This window comes from Chlorocebus sabaeus, chromosome 20, assembly GCF_047675955.1.
Source record: "Chlorocebus sabaeus isolate Y175 chromosome 20, mChlSab1.0.hap1, whole genome shotgun sequence".
In the NCBI taxonomy this organism is placed as follows: domain Eukaryota; kingdom Metazoa; phylum Chordata; class Mammalia; order Primates; family Cercopithecidae; genus Chlorocebus; species Chlorocebus sabaeus.
In genome coordinates this window covers 27,164,799-27,184,776 of record NC_132923.1, presented here as the reverse complement: position 1 = coordinate 27,184,776, position 19,978 = coordinate 27,164,799, and the positions used below count along the sequence as shown (strand labels likewise).

The 19,978-nt window shown below is 41.7% G+C and overlaps 1 protein-coding gene across 3 annotated transcripts in view; it reads right to left on the bottom strand.

Moving 5' to 3' along the window:
• Nucleotides 1-17,492, bottom strand: part of SORT1 (sortilin 1) — an 89,375-nt gene extending 71,883 nt beyond the window's left edge. For 2 of the 3 annotated variants that reach the window (XM_007977701.3, XM_007977702.3), the window contains exon 1: nucleotides 17,130-17,492. In XM_007977701.3, coding sequence (XP_007975892.2) covers nucleotides 17,130-17,435 — 306 coding nt within the window. In that variant the 5' untranslated portion in view covers nucleotides 17,436-17,492. Of the gene's footprint in view, nucleotides 1-16,738; nucleotides 16,873-17,129 lie in introns of all 3 variants that reach the window. The other variant, XM_037998165.2, reaches the window with a different exon arrangement.
• Nucleotides 17,493-19,978: the final 2,486 nt, after the last annotated feature.

The window sequence follows — 19,978 nt, the reverse complement described above, 5'->3', positions numbered from 1 at the left end:
GGAAGCCAAGGCGGAAGGATCACTTAAGCCCAGGAATTTGAGACCAGCCTGGGCAACATGGCAAAATCCTGTCTCCACCAAAAATTTTAAAAAAATTAGCCGGGTATGGTGGTGTGCACCTGTAGTCCCAGCTACTCAGGAGGCTGAGATGGGAGGGTGGCTTGAGCCCAGGAGGTAGAGGCTGCAGTGAGCCAAGAAAGAAAACGAAAAATAATATGACATTTTTGCCTTTCAGACTGGCAAAGATTAAAAGACTTGACAAAATGTATCCAGTGACAGCATAGGGACCAGAGTACCTTCTTCTATGGTGGGTGGGAGTACATAAATTGCTGTAATTTTTCCGGAGAGCTATTTGGTGATGCAAATAAAAAATGAAAACATTCATATGATGTGACCAAGCAAGTCCTATTCTTAGGAATTTGTCGTAAGGGGATAATCACACATCTTTATAAAAGATGTCATATATTGGGGTGATTCCTGCAGCTAACAACTATTGAACATTCCCCACATGTCATCTTCTGTGTTAGGTACCTTATACACATTATTATTTAATCCACATAACCCCATGAGATATTACTATACCTGTATATTATAAATGAAGAACTGGAGATTTGTTAAGTAAATTATGTTATACCATATAACAATATATCAGGTGCTATTAAAAATGTTTCAAGAACAAGGAAAAAAAGAAACATTTTAAAAAATTTTAAAAAACAAAAAAATGTTTCAGGTATTTACTGACATTGAAAGATATTCATAGCATATTAGTAAAAAGCAGGCTACAAAACAGCATGTGACATCATATGTGCATATTTATGGTTAAAATGATATCTGGGACTGGGCACAGTGGCTCACACCTATAATCCTAGTACTTTGGGAGGCTGAGGCAGGACAATTGCAATTGCTTAAGCTCAGGAGTTTAAGAACAGCCTGGGCAACATACTGAGACTTTGCCTCCACAAAACCAACAACAATAATAAAAACTACCCAGGCCTGGTGGCAAGCACCTGTAGTCCCAGATACATTGTTTGAGCCCAGGAGGTCAAGGCTACAGTCAGCCATGATTGTGCCACTGCACTCTACTCTTGATGACAAAGCAACACTGTCTCTAAAAAAAAAAAAAGATATCTGGAAAGATACCCTTTAAAATATCAATAGCAACCGTCGTATTGTAGAATTGACACAGGTGCACTCTTCTTTATAGTTTTTCTAGAGTGCATGAATTACTCTCATTCTACCTCCAATTGGCAGAAATCATTTTTAAAATAAAACTATATAAGTAAGCTATTTTTAGTTAAAAAAAAAAAAAGAAAAAGTATAAAGGAAAGGGTGATATAAAAAGTACACATAGACCATGTTAATTAATTTATTTTTTTGGGGCAAAGTCTCACTCTGTTACCCAGGCTGGAGTGCAGTGGTGTGATCTCAGCTCACTGCAACCTCCATCTTCCAGGTTCAAGCAAGTCTCATGCCTCAGACTTCCCAGTAGCTAAGATTACAGTTGCATGCCACCAGGCCTGGCTAATGTTTGTATTTTTAGTAGAGACAGGGTTTTACCATGTTGGCCAGGATGGTTTTGAACTCCTGACCTCAAGTGATCCGCCCGCCTCAGCCTCCCAAAGTGCTGGGATTACAGGCGTGAACCACCGCGCCCCGACGCATGTTTATTCTTATTTATATTACACTAGTTAACAGATATACCAGAAGGTTATAGGATAGGTCAAGAGCCCCTGCTACACTGAGGCACAGGAACATAGGCGGTCCTGATGTAAGGTAGACCTCCTAATATCATTAATCACTGATACACTAAGCTGCCTTTTCAGAGTCACATTCAGAGCCTTTTGTCCATTACCTATTGAATAGTGATTTCTGGTGTCCCAGATGGTACCAACAGCCATCTACTGCCCTCGGTAGGGGAGCTCCGAAGCAGAAGTAACTGGCTGGCATTTATAGCTGCCATCTGACTGTCAAATAGATTTTCAGGAATTCATTATGTTAGAAAGCAGGGGACAGCTTGTACTACCTTCTCTAAAAGGCATCCACCTTGAGAGCTGATGATATAAGACTCATCTAAGCATTTATTGCCTACCATCTTAAAGCAGGAGGCCCCCACACTTCAGAGTTCATGAATTAGCACAATGACCATTTCTGGGATCATCTGAATACCCCCTGGGTTCTGCTTACAAGATTCTTCATGGAAACAACCATCTTGATATCTAATTAAACTAAAAGCCAAATTAAATTACTGTTACCATAAGCTTGGAAAATTTAAAGTTGGGCCCAAGAGTCACTGTAGCTTGGAAAAAAATCCAGTCATGAGAAACTTCTATCTTTAGTTACACACATGATCAAAAATAAAACACTGAAAAAACTAACACTGGCACTACTGCGTGTGGGTCAGTTTTCCCAAGGCAAGGCCCAGCTTAAAAGCCACTTGCTGACGGCCTGACCATGTACCCATCAGGAGCAGCCTTTTTGACAAGCAAAGAAGGAGGTGAATTCAATGATGGCATTCTTCACATACATGCCCTCTTTCAACAAATATGTCTGCATGCCTACCATGTACTGTGATGATACATGCTCTGAGCTACTGAAGATTATATCCTATCAACAGGCATCTTACGTACAGAAATCTAAAAAGAAAGGCTAAACACACTAGACTTTTAATCTACAGAAGTCAGCCTGTCACACTGAAAATAAAACTACGAAAGAACATTAAGCCTCGCCCAGTAACTAACTGGTTGGGATGGTAGGCACAAATCATTTTCTCTGTTGGGAATCCATTTCCTCAGAAGTAAAACTGAGGATTACGAAGGCAAGGCATTGGTGATCCCACAAAGACTGGGGATCTAGGATTAGTCTTCCAAAGCCCAGTGAGGCCTAGAACACAACCTGAGTGACACTTTTGCAGGCAGGAAGAAAATCCTAACAGAATATAGTTCTATTAAATTAGGCACTGCTAGAATCATAAAATATGAGCCAGAAATAAGATCACAAATGTCCCAGTTCTCATGGAGTCTATTCTTGGAAATGAAAAAATTAACTACAAAATAATGTACAAGTTTTCAAATCTATTTAATTATTCAGAGTTTTCTGAGGGAGCATGATACAGAGGAGAGTACCAGGCTAATAATCAGTCAACCCAAATTTTATTTCCAGCTCTGCAAAACGCTGCATGAAACTGGGCAGCACAACCTGACACCATTACCAAAGTGAGGGGGCTAGAACGACAATCTTTCTAGTCTTTCTAAGCTTTAAAATTCTATGACTCATCAACAATTCAGCCACTGAGTTTGCTTTTCAACTGCTATGTATCTGGGATTTTGTTGTTTTGGAGATCAGCTCCCTGCTCCACAATAGGCCAGTGTTCAAAGGAGAGGGGCAACAGCAACCTCCATGATTTAGATGCCTCAGCAACCTGGATACGCACTGAGAAGCAGCAAGGAGACCCCTGATGCCACTATTATTCATTAAAAATCTGTGCATTTGACTTCTAAGAGAAATCTGCAGACCATCACTCTAATTCAATTTACTAAACTGGTCAGAATTGTCTAATGTTAGAAATCTGCTTTCTTAGCGTACAGAGGAAGCAAATCGAATTTGAGGGTGATACATGTAGAGACAGACAGGGACAACAGCAAGAGGAAGAGGATATTACAAGAGGAATTACAAAGGGAATATCATTTCTGCAGGAAAAAAGCAAACAGGCAGACAATGGCATTAAGTTTATAATCTAGGACATTTGAAATGGGAGAAGATAGCCCATATATCTCAATAGCCCCTGTGGGTATTAAATATTATACCACATTAAAATACTGTGAGTCATGTCTTAGTCCATTTTCAATTGCTATAAGAGAATATCCAAGACTGGGCAATTTATAAACAAACGATGTTTATTTAGCTCACAGTTCTGGAGGCTGTGAAGTCCAAAAGCAAGGCATAGGCATCTGTAGAGGATCATCCCATGGCAGAAAGTGGAAGCAAGCACAGGAGACACAGAAAAGAAATAGGAACAGGCCAGGCATGGTGGCTCACGCCTGTAACTGCAGCACTTTGGGAGGCCAAGGCAGGTGGATCACTTGAGGTTAGGAGTTTGAAACCAGCCTGGCCAACATGGTGAAACCCCATCTCTACCAAAAATACAAAAATTAGCCAGGCATGGTGGCACACACCTGTAATTCCAGCTACTTGGGAGGCAGAGGCATGAGAATCCCTTGAACCTGGGAGGTGGAGGTTGCAGTGAGCTGAGATCACAACTCTGCACTCTAGCCTGGACAAAAGAGTGAGACTCTGTCTCAAAAAAAAAAAAAAAAAAAAAAGAAAAGAAAAAGAAAAAAAGAAAAGAAATAGGACCAAACTCTTCCCCTATTATAATTAACCCACTCCTGGGATAAAGGCCTTAATCCATTCATGAGTTGGTGCCCTCATGATATAATACCTCTTAAAGACCCACCACTTAATACTGTTACATTGACAATTAAGTTCCTAAAACATGAATTTGGGGAGGCACATTCAAACCACAGCAGTCCTGGTACAGCATAATTTATTATCTTCTTAGTGACCTAGACTCATACTGTTGACCAAGAAGCAGAGAAGTATATTAGAAAGATTTCCATTAAAAAAGCAAGTAAACAAAAACCCTTTGGCACTTACAAAAGGGTAGGCTTAGGCTTAGTTTTTGAAAGTCACTTCCATGAAACAATTCATTTCTCGATAAATAGCTACATTTCATAATTTTTTGCATTTAACGGCTATATCTTAGTTCATTTTAAAGAAAAGAAAGTGACAAAGAAATATGCTCCAGTTGCCAGCTGACTGAGCCGAGAGAACCACAAAGGCAGGCTGCTTATCCCTTGGGTGTGGGCGCTAACCCCTTCCCCCATTCCCTCTGCTACAACCACACTGGCCTTCTTCCAGATCCTGGAGTATGCCAAGCTCTTTTAGACCCAGGCCTTATGAACATGTTGTTCTCTCCGCCTGAGATACTCTTCCTGGCAAAATTCTATTCAAGTATCAGTTTAAATAATTTCTCAGTGAATCTTTCCTAATGCCCCAGACTAAAAAAGACCTGTCAATTATTCTCCTGTGGTTACTATTTTTCTTCTTGGTAGTTACCACATTTATAATTATATATCGTTTAGTGCCATTTTCTCTATTGGTCCATAAAGTTCCATCAAGGCAGAGGTCTGGTGTTCTACACCAGTTCCCAGGACCTGATACAGTGCCTCATGTATGTAGGTGCTCGATAAACATTGCTGAATTAAAGAAAAACAACAATATTTAACCTTTACTAAGCACTTATTATATTAGTATTATATATATTAAGGTACTCACTGTTAATTTATAAAGAAAGCAGCAGGCTCAGAGACATTAAGTAATTTGCTCAAAGTCAAAAAGTTGGTAAGTGGCAGAGCAAGGCTTCAACATCATGTCTGTCTGACTCCAGATTACACATTTCATGACTACTCTTTCTTCAGCATTGTGGGAGGCAAAAGTGATGAAGGACTCATAGTACAAGCTGGACCCTACCTTTAAGGAGTTTATCATTGAGGGAATAAAACTTCTATAAATGAAACTGAACTCAAGACAGAAGTGTTGAGTTCTTGGAATAGTCCAAAATTATAGGGGAGAACAGGAAAAACTAACAAGGGCTAGAAGGGCATTCAGACAGGAACAAAGCCATGAAAACAAATATGGAGAAGCAAAAACCACATGGGGAGCTGGAGGGACTGGTTAGAAGGTCACTTTAACTGGAACAGAGCGTTAACATAGGCCAGAAGTGGTGAAATAGTAGGTTAAATAAATATGCACACAGGCCGGGTGTGTTGGCTCACACCTATAATCCTACCACTTTGGAAGGCCCAGGCAGAAGAATCATTTGAGCCCAGCAATTTGAGAACAGCCTAGGCAGCATAGTAAGACCTCATCTCTACTTGTTAATAATTGTTAAAAGTTTAAAAAAGCAATATGCACATAAGAAAAAATAATTCCATCAACATTCTAGTCCGCTATTCTTTCAAGTTCCTGAGAAGTACCTATCACATTCACCAATATTTCTTGAAACTTCACAGAGGTCAGTCAGTAAAGCACAAAGCTAACAGTAGTTGCTCAGTTAAAAGGGTGAAATATGCAAGGAGCTATTTCAGAGCTATCAACTTAAACCACAGTCATTAACTCTAACAAATTAAAGCTTAATGAAGGGGAAGAAAAATTGTTATTAAATTATAGTCTTTAAAAAATAATTTGGCCAAGTGCAGTGGTTCATACCTGTAATCCCAGCACTTTGGGAGGCTGAGGCAGGCAGATCGCCTGAGGTCAGGAGATCAAGACCAACCTGGCCAACATGGTGAAACCCCATCTCTACTAAAAATACAAAAATTAGCCAGGTGTGGTAGTGCACACCTGTAGTCCCAGCTACTTTGAAGGCTGAGGCAGGAGGATCACTTGAACCCAGGAGGTAGAGGTTGCAGTGAGCTGAGATCATACCACTGTACTCCATCCAGCCAGGGCAACAGTGAGACTCAGTCTCAAAAAATAAATAAATAAAAATAAATAATTTTAAGTTATTTAAACCTATTTACAAGCCAGGCACAGGGATATGTGCCTGTAGTCCTAGCTAATGCAAAGGCTGAGGCAGGAGGATCACTTGAGCCCAGGAATTCAAGGTTATAACAAGCCATGATTACACCCCTGCATTCCAGTCTCGGTGACACAGTAAAGACCATGTCTTTTAAATTTTTAAATTTTGTTTTAAAACAAAACAAAAACTATTTAACCATATATGCTTGAAGCTATTATAACCAGATGACCAGGTATCTGATTACTGTTTTCTGGTTATTAATCTGATTATTTTCTTCTCCATCTCCCATAGCTTCAAGAAAGGCATTTTGGTCTGGGTGCAGTGGGTCACGCCTGTAATCCCAGCACTTTGGGAAGCCGCAGTGGGTGGATCACAAGTTTAAGACCAGCCTGGCCAAGACGGTGAAACCCCTTCTCTACTAAAAATACAAAAATTAGCCAGGCGTGGTGGCAGACACCTGTAATGCCAGTTACTTGGGGGGCTGAGGCAGAGAATTGCTTGAGCCCGGGAGGTGGAGGTTGCAGTGAGCTGAGATCACATCACTGCACTCCAGCCTGGGCAACAGAGCGAGACTCCGAAGACGGAAGGAAGGAAAGGAAGGAAAGGAAGGGCATTTTGAATAGATGATCTCTCCCTAACCCTACCTCCCACTCTCCTCTTTTTTATCCTGAGTCCAGTGATACAAGTGGTACATTTTTTTTTTCCTTTTAGATATGGGACCTCACTACATTGTCCAGGCTTGCGTATAGTGGTTATTCACAGATGCAATCATAGTGCCCTATAGCTTTGAACTCCTGGGCTCAAGCTATCCTCCTGCCTCAGCCTTCCAAATAGCTGGAACTCTAGGTGTGCACTACCACCTACCCCTAATAATTTTTTTTTGTTTTTTTTGGAAGACAGTATCTCGTTCTGTTGCCCTGGCTGGAATGCAGTGGCGCAATCATAGCTCACGATAGCCTCAAACTCCTTGGCTCAAGTGATCAACTCACCTCAGACTCCTATGTGGCTAGGGCTACCGGCATCTGTTACCATACCAGGCTAATTAAAAAAATTTTTTTATACAGATGGGGTCTCACTATATTGCCCAGGCTGGTTTCAAACTCATGGGCTCAAGCGATCCTCTCACCTCAGACTCCAAAAATCTTAGAATTATAGGTGTGAGCCACCCTGCTTAGCCAGAGCTAATATATCTTAGTCCAGATGTAGTTCTTGTGAGTACCTATAATTCTCTAGAAATATTAGACATATGAAAAAAATTAAGCACATGTACAAATATTTAAGCATCTAACTGGTAATGTGTCAGAAGCTTTGTAGAGAAAATCATCACAAGAAATCCTCAACAAAAGAATATACACTAAATCCCATACCATCTCTTAATCTTCACAATGACCCTAAGAAGCAGTATTAGTACTCCCGTCTCATAGATGAAAAATCTAAAGTTCAGAGAGGTTAATTTGTCCATGGTCACCACTGAAGTTTGAATCCAGGTCTAATACCTGAGATCCTATTTCCCCAAACCACTGCCTCAAACCATCATCAATCATATTAACAAAAGTCTGACATAATCACAAAGGCTTAAAAAAAGAAGAAAACCACTACGTACATGTCTTACACTTCTGCCAATCTTGACTCACTTTAATTCTTGCCACCCCCACTCAAGCCTGTCATCCAGCTCTGCCAAGTGATAAACCAAATGCGTTTATGCCTCATCCGTCTGCTTTAATATACGTGCTCCTCAGGATTTGACTCGAGGGTTGTATCTATTAGGATCACCTGGCTGACAAGCAGGCCCTGTGGAGGCTGTGACACATCAACAGGTTTATTAAGGAATTATACGAATCATACTCATACGGTACTTCAAGGTTTCACAATATTTTAACATATATTTTCTCTTCAAAACTTCATGATAATCCTCCATTTTATGTGATGGGACACGGAGGCTTAGAAAGGCTAGTTCAGCTCTGCTGAGGGTACTATGACCTTGAGGAGAAGAGTAGAATTCACAACTATATTACTTATAACCAGGATCTCATAACTTTGCCTTATCCCTGAAGCAAATGCATTGATTTCAACACTCCTATGAAACACTTCCAAATGCAGCACCATGTTGGGACATCTATGTTTTACTCCCAGCTCTTGGCCCATAAGCAAGTCAGCCAGCCACATCAGCAAAAGGGCTCTGACCAGCTAATCGGCCCAATGATCCATGATTCAAACCGTTAAGCACATTATCAGCAAGAGTTCAATCTTATCCTTGTTCACAAATGTTGAGAAAAATCTGTTCATAGGCATCACCGACTTACAGCTCTTGGCTTCCTCATGCCTTGGCTCACATTCTTCAACCAGGTCCAGAAGTTTAGGAGTGTTTTTTGGAAACATTTAGCACTTCAAGTATAAAGGACGGTCTGCCCCGCCCTCTGTTCTGCTTTCCTCTGGAACCTTCGCATCCAAGACCAAAGCAATGGCCGGCCTCTGAAAGGGGAACTCTTCTTGGCTCCCCATTTCTACCTGTGGTTCCTCCAGCTCTAGCCTCATGTCTAGCACTATCTGTAAAAACTCTTTCATAAGTAAGTCCTTTTTGCCAAACTCCCTACCCACACCCCTCGTCTTTCCAACCACCACAAAAGAGCTATTTTTTTTTTAACTTCCCTATATGTTTTCCTGGAAACCTCAGTCATACTTTCCATCAACTACCTCACCGTAAAATAAAGTTTCTATTGACCATCCCTTGAACATATCTTGGATTTTCCTAGTTCCTTGGTGTCGTTACAGATCTCCCTAAAAATCACCTCCACTTTGATTCTCTCTTCAGCCAGAGGGCTTTCCCAACACACTGCACTGCAGTGGTCAAGCCTTCTTCCAAACTCCCCCTGAGACATCTCTGAACACTTAAATCCTTAAGATAGCCCCAGTGCTTTGCTTTGTTTACGCACAGGTCTGGACTCCACTCAGTACATGGCAGGCTGCTCAGTAAGTGTCTAAATGAATGACATCTATATAGTAGTACTCTACCTTTAACTAAACACGTTGGTAAAACTTCTCATTTGACCCTCCAAACAATCCAAAGAGCTGCTGCTCTAGTTTAAAAAACAACTGTAAAGATCACAGAAGTTAAGTGATTTTCCATAATCACACAGCTATGAAGCAACAGAGCCAGGACCCAAATCTGGGTATTGAGACATCTCTTTGAAATTTTGTATACAACATGTTTATGCTCTGAATCCTTTGTGATAAATAGCAAATACCAGATAAACATGATTTGAACTAACCTGTCTGGGAATTTTTGAAGTTAATACAAATTTTCCTTCCCAGTTCAATTTCTCCTGGTCCTTCAGAGCAATTGTACTGTGGAACAAGACTTGCAAACTGGCTTAAGTACAATATTAGAAAGTGTGTGTGTGTGTTTTAGGATATACAGGAAGAACAAAACTTTTATCAAAAGCAAACATAAGACGGATAGTATTCATAAGCCAGAGAGGGAACATACATACGTTTTCTTCTGATGAAAATAAATCAAGCTAATTAATCACATGTGAGTTTCTACAAGTGAATATATTTATGGTAAGCTGACCATCTATTTTCAAACACACAGGCAGCCAGGATGAAGAAAAAAAGCCCAGTTTTGGCAGAGTACTATAGGAAAGAGAAAAAGAAAAATGAATTTACTGCTATCTATTGGGTTTGCTTTTGGACTATTCAAGCTAGTAGCTTTTATTAGCATTAGATTTTTCAGCCAACAAGGAACAAACAATAAAATATTACCCCCAAAATAAAAGAGACAAATGTCTTTCATAACTATATGAAAAAAAGTACTCCTGCTATCTTTAAAAACACTCATACTTCACTGAAGCAAGTCCTGAAGGTGGTAGTAAACACCCCTAAATGTGAAATCCATACTATGTTCAAGTTTGACTGGTAAGTCAAACAGCCACAGTTTGCTTCTAAATTTGGAATCAGCCAGTAAACATTTGTGATCACAACCTCTGGCCTCTCTTCTTCCATATGAATCATAGAATTTTTAAAAGAAATTTTAAGGCTAGTCCAAAACTTCTCGTGTTGTAGATGAGGAATGGAGGGCCAGAGACTAATACGCAAAACAGAAAACAAATTACATTCACAGAAAACTTCCTCAGCAGAACATGACAGGTTCTGAATGGAAGGATTTTGTTTTTACTGTGGTTTCCTGAGTCTGAGATTGGGGATAGAGAAGGAAAAATAGCCTCCATCTTTCACCTAACAATTTTCATAGGTATGAGGACTCTGTCATGAACATTCATTCAACCAAACTCAAAGTTTGGTTCATTCAACTCAAATCTCAAAGCCACATATTACTAATCCAACTTTGACTGTAGTCATCACTGAAACAACAACCAAAAAACTGCCTAGAACTGACTGAAATTGATCAGCTTGTTCTTCAAGCCCCATTAATCCTCAAATTCACCTGCATACAAATCACTGAGACCACAGAGTGGGAAGAACAAGTTTTCACCAAGTTTCTAAAAACAGAAGTAAAAGATGCAGTAAAAACACTGATTACAAAAGGAGAGAAGGAACTGAAACTTGTAGAAATTTACAAATGCAGTATCTAGTTCATAATATTATCAGTCATTGCCACAGTTTTGATTTTTCTAGAAAGCTGTATTTTTAATTACATGTCAAATGCGATGGGTTTGTCTGCCTTAATGTTAGCCCCTAATTACGTAAAACATCTGAGCCTCATTTCTGCAGCCTCAAAACACAGTTCACTTTCTGTTAAAAAAAAAAAAAAAAAAAAATGGAGGGGTAGGATTAGGTAGGAAGGAGGGAGAAAAACAAACATTACTCCCCTGTTCTGACCACTACAACTTGGTGCTAAGCACTGCCCAGCATGTGATGGTCACACAAGGGTAACAGGCCAACTGGGACAAAGTTGGGGAGCGCAGACTCTGCAGTCACCCACTGAGAACCCAATGCCTGTTGACAAGAGTTGATAGGAAACTGGCAGAGTGCAGAAGAAACTGTTAATAGTACCTGTGACCCTGACATGAAAGATCTGATCAAAACAGCAGGATAGAAAGCCTATTATTGTTGTTAATATCACAAAAAGAAAATAGTCATTAGAAATTGAAGAGAACATAAGCCTTCTTGCAATTATTTCCACAAGCAGACATGAGACTCAGATTTCTAATTAAAAATCACTGTGCACAGAGCCAAATATTTGAGTCAGCAGAGAACTTACCTAATTGTTAACACTGCATTCCCTTGGAGCCATCTGTCATACCTGGCTAGCTTTCTACTCTCATCCCAACCAAACTTCAGATGAAGACTAACCTTTCCCCAGATAAATTACATTTCATCAAATCTGCTGATACTTCTTACTGAAATATCCAATGCATAAGTGATTTTAACATCCCTCTAGGGGCTAAAGGTCTAACTATACATTGCATGAGAGAGGGCTCTTCGTGGGGGTTTCGCTCACTCTGCTCAACCAGGACCAAGAAGGAGACCCTACAGAGTTCCTACTCCTTGATCCAAAACTGAATGGAAGAAACAGAACTCAAGAGAATATTAAATAAGCTAGACAGCTGGGGGTGCTAGGGAAGGTAGTATGAAGAGAGGCCAAGTATCGGAATAAATGAGGCAGTTAGGAAGTTCCGGGGCATTAAAGGACTGATCTTCAGACTTCCGGGTGTTACAAAGGTCTGGTGATCCACAACAACAGGCCAAGGGCTTCAGAGGCAGCTCCCTGAAGCCTCTGACAGGCACACTCAGTCCTGTGAGCTTGGATTCAACCCTGCCAGCGCCAGCAAACAAACACACACATTCTTCCCAGAGCTGACACCCCATACAACACGGCCTCTCTACAGGGCCTGTTTATTTAAGAAACCAGATGCTTTGATGTTGGAGTAGAAGTTGGGAAGTTATGTTTAAAGAAGTGGTTAGTGACAGGAGCAGAAGGAGGACAGAAAATAAGCAACAGTTCCTGGCTTTATTCATCATAAGTTTTAAAAGTTTTAAGGAAATTGTCAAATGGTCTGTACACAGGAATGAGAAGGAATGAGAAGTAAGGAAATTACATCAGCCACCACCACAACTCTGGCCAAGGCATTTCATCTGTTCCTTTAAGACAGTTTCATGCCTACCCTCAAAGGGGTGCTTACAGCAGAAATGTTTTGAAGCAACCCAACGTAGCAACCAACATTAATAAAGTCTTCTAGGCCTGCTCAATTTCACGCATATACAAAGGTTATACATGTCATGGATACTCCAAGCAGTTGAAGGAAAGAATCAGTTAAAAATGTGGCATGAAAACAGTTTTGAGTTCCAGGCAAAACGAAGATTATTGAGACTAAGAAAAGAACATTTATAAATGATAGTTAATTGCTGAGTGCTAATTATGTGCCAGACATTGTTCTAATGAGTTATTACATATATATAGATTGTACAACACAATGTGATATGTTGTAATACATACTATAACTCATTACAACGTAATACAATATTACATACTTATATATTATGTAATACAAATATATATTACACAATATAATAATATACATATACGTATATATTATGTTTATATAATTTAACACACACTCATTTAATTCTCACAACCACCCTACAAATTAAGTGCTCTTATCTTCACTTTACAGATTAGGAACTGAGACAGAAAACTTAAGTAACTTACCCAAGATCACACAGTGACATGGCCAGGGTTCAAATGCAGACAGTCCAGACAAGGCAGTGCTATACTGCCTTACCATGGTATGTCAAACCCTTAGAACAAAATTAGGGAGCATAATTTTTGGAATGGTATAACTATTTGTCTTTCTCCTTTGCTTTCTTGTCATCCCTTTTGTTTGTTTTTTTAGTAACAGCCAATATTTTTTATTCCACTTTCCCATGAGTCTATCATAGCTAACTTGTATTATTATAACTAGAAAGGAAAATGTTTTCTCCTGCCTCAACTCCTAAAATAGAGCACTTAATCATTAGAACTTCTATGTGAAAAAATATATACTGTGTGTAATAAACCCAATACACTTTAAATATATTTTAAATTAATATACTGAAATGATATGAGAAAAAAATCTTAGAGAGAAAAAGGGAGGCTTGGGCAAAGAGAAAAACCTGTTGGATTTCACATACAAAGAAGCCTGAGTGGTCATCAGGACACCGGTCTCCTAAAAACGTAATGTAAACGCACTACCGTGCTTTAGCTTTACCGTGCTTTCTTGAGAAGACAGGTTAAATGCTAATATATTCTCATAAGCCACAGAAACAGGTCTAGTAGTTTGCTATAACCTTCTGAGGCTTTTCATTCTCCAGTCTGAACGATCTTTTCTTTGTGCCTTGGCACCCCCAGCACCTAGCACAGATCTAGGCATTTGGAGGGCATTCACATACACTGATGATATGAATTACTGTGGCTTCAAACAAAACAGGACCAAGTTAAAAGAAATAAGAGAACCATGAACTTTTGCTTTTTCTTGGGACTCAAATCCTGTCATATTATGTAGGAAAAATGATTCTACATGTACTTTCCTTCCCCAGTTGTACAAAGTATACAACATCTCTGATAAAAAGTTGTTCTGTCATGCTGATGCTTTTATTTCACATTGTTTTATAAAGGGTCCAAAAATGCTAGATCTCTTCAATACAGTTCAGGATTTTTTGTGACTTCTAAAACCAAATAAATAAATAGAAGAACAGGCTACTATGTAACAATTCTTGGTTAAGGAAGTGCTACTTAACCATTTTTAAGGTAAAGGATATTAAACAAAGGCTCCACTTTTTTTTTTTTTTTAACCAGATACAAAAAGGATGAGATCTCTGAAGAAAAGACCACGGATGATTAACAAATGCAAAACTTTTTTTGTTTGTTTGTTTGTTTGAGACAGAGTCTCACTCTGTCACCCAGGCTGGAGTGCAATGGTGCGATCTCGGCTCACTGCAACCTCTGCCTCTTGGGTTCAAGTGATCCTCATGCCTCAGCCTCCAGAGTAGCTGGAATTACAGGCGCATGCCACTGCATCTGGCTAACTTTTGTATTTTTAGTAGAGACAGGGTTTCACCATGCTGGCCAGGCTAGTCTTGAACTCCTGACCTCAAGTGATCCACCTGCCTTGGCCTCCCACAATGATGGGATTACAGGTGTGAGCTACCATGCCTAGCCAAAATAGCTATTTTAAATAAGGTCACTGAAAAAAAGACTGGAAGAGAATAACTAACTAACTAAATAAATAAATAATTGCAAACAGCCAAATGAAAGAAATACAAGGAAATTCCTTTTTTGTTTTTTGAGACAGAGTCTTGCTCTGTTGCCCAGGCTGGAGTGCAGTGGTGCGATCTCGGCTCACTGAAAGCTATGCCTCCTGGCTCAGTTTCCCGAGTAGCAGGGACTACAGGCGCCCACCACCACACCCGTCTAATGTTTTGTATTTTTAGTAGAGATGGGGTTTCACCGTGTTAGCCAGGATGGTCTCTATCTCCTGACCTCGTGATCCGCCCGCCTCGGCCTCCCAAAGTGCTGGGATTACAGGCGTGAGCCACCGCGCCCAGCTAAAAGGAAATTTCTTTACATATGGACTTCAAAGAATGAGTGGTTTTAGGTCTACTCTTCCATAGATTTGACCTTAGAACCCCTCCGCCAGTTTTCTCAACCTCTTGCTTTGGAATCAATATATTACAAATGGCATATCAATTCAAACTAACCAGTAAGACTCTGACTCAAGGAATAAATCCAGGCAAGGCATAGTGGCTCACGCCTCTAATCCCAGCACTGTGGCAGGCTAAGGTGGGCGGAGCACTTCAGCCCAGGAGTTCAAGACCAGCCTGGGGAACATGGCAAAGCCCTGTTTCAAAAAAAAAAAAAAAAAGGAAAGAAAAGAAAAGAACAATTAGCTGGGTGCATGCACCTGTAGTCCCGACTACGTGGGAGGCTGAGGTGAGAGGATCACTTGAGCCCAAGAGGTCAGGGCTGCAGTGAGCTGTGATCGCACCACTGCATTCCAGCCTGGGCAACAGAGTGAGACCCAACCTCAAAAAAAAAAAAAAAAAAAAAAAAAAGGAATTATACAAAAATTAGCTAGGCATAGTGGTGCACACCTGTAGTCCCAGCTACTCAGGAGGCTGAGGTAAGACCCTGTCTCCAAAAAAAAAAAAAGAAAGAAAAGAAAAAAAGGAGTAAATCTAAATCCAGGAGCAGCAGCAGACCTAAAAGTTAGGTCAACCAGCGAGAGAAGAATTTGAAATATGGAGTAAGAATGCTGTGTCCAGCTAGTGGTCCAGTATAAATTAAGCATCACTGTTGTAAAGGCTTTCTCAATCCCCCACTGTGAGAAGGAAGTCTATTTGATTTTTTTTTTTTTTCCTCATCAAGTAGGAAGACTTCCTAGATCTCATTCTACCCAACCTGTCCCACCCTCCAGCACTAGCTTGGCTACCTTTACACAGCTGCTGCTCGGGCTACGCAAAGCACAGTTATTCTTGAATACTTGTGTCTTGTGTCCCCAGATCAGAGAATTCTATCACAGGTGACAAGTATGGTCCAGATAATCGAGCAGTCCAAAGGAAGACTGAGGCTTGGCTGACGCTGAAATACGGTTACAAAAGGACAAGGGCAGGCACAGAACCTTGGCCATCCATCTCTGCCCCCAAGTGCAATTCATTTTCTTTGAAAGAGGAAAACAGGCAAGGGAGAAAATACATAGAATTGAAAATACATTATGCAAATGTGGCTAGCAAGGATTAAATTGTTAATTTTAGAGAAACAAGAGAAAGATGCCCAAGTTGTGCTGAAGCAAGGAACCAGGACTTTTTTAATAATTGGTTTTGTCAGTCCTGTAGTGTGCAAAGGTTGAGCTGCTTGTCCCCACGGACAGAAATCCCATAATTCTGAAAGTCTTTTGACCAAGAGCTGGCTCAAAGCAGAATGTGTGCAATGCGTTTCTTAACTATTGAAAATGTTGTCACCGCGGGATATAGACATGCTAGTCAGAGTTCCATACCATGACAGAAGGTCAAATCTGAAGCAGTCAGAAAGATCACATAAATAGTGCCATCTCATTTCCAATCTAGTCCCCTTAACTATTAAAACACGGTGACCAGACCGCTGCTTCGGGCCTCCTAAACTCCCGCCTCTCCCACCCGGAAAGTACTGACCCACGGAGGACACACCTTTGCTTCTGAGCAGCCCAACTTCTGCAAGCGCACAAGAGTTAATTACTCCTTCACCTTCCTGGGGCCTAACAGTGTTACTGGGTCCTGATTATTTATACAGACGAAAAACGACGTTCAAAAGATTCTGACAACTTTAAAAAAAAAAAAAAGAAAAAAAAAGAATGCGGTGGAAGTCTAAGATTGCCTCCCCTGTGACGAAACACAGCCCCGCTGGCCGCTCCAGCCCGACTCCGCCCGCCCGCCCGCCGCAGTTTCGGGGCTGCGGCCCGGGGGGCGCGGGCGCGGCGGGGCCGGGGTCTCCTCCGGGAGTCGCGGGGAGCACGGGCCGGGAGGGGCACGCGGGCGGCACCTCGCAGCCGAGCGGCTCCCGGGCCCGGCGCCCGCTCACCTGGTGCGTGTTGTTGGCCAGCTTGGCGACGAAGTCCCGGACCCGGCCGCACTCCTCGTCCTCGCCTGGCGCGCTGCGACGCCAACGGCCGCCGCGGGGAAACGCGCCCCCGGCCGCGGCCGCCCGCAGCCCCCAGCTCACCCCGATGGGGCCAGACCAGCGCAGGAGCGGGGCAGCAGGCGGCGGCGGCGCGTCCAGCCGGTCCTGGCCAAGGGTCACCGGCGGCAGCAACTGCAGGAGGAGGAGGAGGCCGAGGCCGTGGGGCCAGCGCGAGAGGCCGTCCGCAGCTCCCCGGGGCCGCTCCATCGCCGCCGAATGCCGCCGACGCCGACACCTGCCGCCCGGCGCGCCCGCCCACCCCCGTCGGCGCGCGCCACACCCCCGAGCCGAGCGCGGCGCTCCTTGGATACGCGCGGCCGGGCCTCTCCGCCCCATAGGCTGGCCGCCTGTCCCTCTTCCCCGGTCCACTCCTCATTGGCTCGCGTCGCCTCCGGCTTCGGGGGTCCTGGATTCGGATGCCAAGATGCGGGACTGATTGGCTGGAACGTGGCAGAGACTGCTGAGGTCAACCCCGCCTCGCCCGGCGTCTCCCGGGCCCGGCTTGTGGAGTTCACGTAGGAGCTTCTCCCACCTTCCCGCCGAGCCGCGGGCTCCTGGCGCCGTGACCCCTTGCCGCACCTCTAGCGCCCTCAAGTTGGGGCTGGATTACGTACCTCCTGTTCCCCAGAGACACTCCTAAAATTCCTTAAGTGAGGCAGCGCCTGGAAAACCTACCCAGGAAATCTCTGAGCTCGCTCAGCTGGAAAAGGGGGCTCCATCATGAACAGGGGCTTCATGTTTTTATAAACCCGGCTCACTGGAGCGCCCATTGTCTGCTAAGCAGCTGCCTTGCTGCCAAGAAGGTGAATGCGAACTGGTGTGGGCCACATCCTACGGAGACAGACATCAGGACATCCGTGACTCGGGCAAGCCTGAATAGTCTTTCCATACGTTTGGCCTCTCTCGCCTTCCTCTTCTGCGGGGAGGTAGGCCAAAGGCGGAATTACTTACAGGTTTTCCAGGACTTCGAATGTAGCTTAGGCATTAGGGGCAGGTAAAAGGGGGCAAGAGAATGACCCAATGCCTACTGTTCACATGACCATTTCCTAGATGCACATTTATTTTACCAAAGTGCCTTAACTCTGCAGTGAGAGCTTCGGACAAGTTTGGTTCCAGTATGTGATGTCCTCTAGATTAGCACCCCGATCCACCTCTAATGAATAAAATAAAACCCCTACGCTGTTCCCTTTACCGCAGAAGCTGCACATACAACTTCTACAACACGTAGCACAGGTAAAACCAGTTCTGAATCCTTAAACTTACTGACTCCATCCCTTTAGAAAGCTAGAAATTGTTCAGTAGAAAAGATAGCAAATAGATATAAAATATGCAAATCGTTACAAATCAAGTAAAGATTACTTTTAACTATAAACTAGCCATAAACTCAAATGAGGGTATAGTCATTGTAGAGCAAAATGATACAATGCATCCAACCCGATATTTACATTAAAATACTTCCAGTCACATTAACTTTCAAACAAAAAGACTTACGAATTTACAAATTTTCCCAAAACAACCATACTAAGACGTGAGAAGAAAAATGTTTTTGAATGCCATCTGAGCAGGATAGTAAAATCATTAGAATAGTCTTTTAAGTTCTCAGTTACTGGACTGACAAGATAAAGCTGATGAAAACTGGTGAACAATTTGTTCCTTTCCATAACTACTATCAGATTAATTTTAAAAATAGATTATTTTAAAATCTATGCCAACTATGGGAGTAGATCACAAGACAGTCAGTTCCAGTAGCATGTGATTAGGTGGGGGGAGAAAACGGGGTTATAAAGGAATATTTCTTTGTTTGGGTGACAAAGATGAATGGTCTATTGTCTTACTGTCTGAAAAGAAACACAACTCAACAGTGCCACCTCCTGGAGAAATTGCCAAATACACTTTTAAACGCTATTAAATTTGTTGGCAATTATCTGTACCTTCACTTTTTAATATGTTGCTTTTAGTTATCACAAGCTTACAGTAGTTATATATTTCCTTCCTCAAACTGTATCAGCTTCCAGGACATGGTAACTTGCATATGGCACTGAGTAAATGTTTGAGTGAATACATTTACTATTTCACTTTTTAAAATTGGAAACCCTAGGAACTATACTTCATTTTTGTCTAATGAGATTTACATTAAATATAAAAGTCACAGTGTCAGTTCTCCTTTGTGAAATACTGGACATAAGATTTCACCTTATTTGCAGGACTAAAATAAGTAAATGTATCTTATTACTAAAAACCATACCTTTCTCCAGGAAACATTCTATAACAGAAGGATAACATAAAGCAATTTTACACATCATGAAACCATTGCTGTTCCTAAGAAAGCTTGTTTTAATATTCTACAAAAAAATCAAAGTTCTACCTCTTTGAAGAATGCCAATTATAGAAGGTATGAAATTTATTGTTTTACCAGGTAAAACACAAATACACTGCCCAGCCAGTGGGAGGGAAAACAATTTAAGCTGAGGCCAACGGAGATAGGCTGAGCTATTCCTTAGTATTTGGGCATTTTTCCCCCTATGAAATGCAAGTGATTCAGAGACACGACTCACCTCTCCCAAAAGCAACATTGGCTTTATCCATTTCTGCATTAACCTAGAGTTAAAAGGGAATATTGTTTATTGTTTGGCTCTCCCCACTACAAGTTTCACAGGAGCACAGATCATATCTACCATTTGTACAGCTCTCTGCCTGATGGCTAATACATTTCTTGGCATATAGTAGGTAGGTGCTCAATATATTTGTTA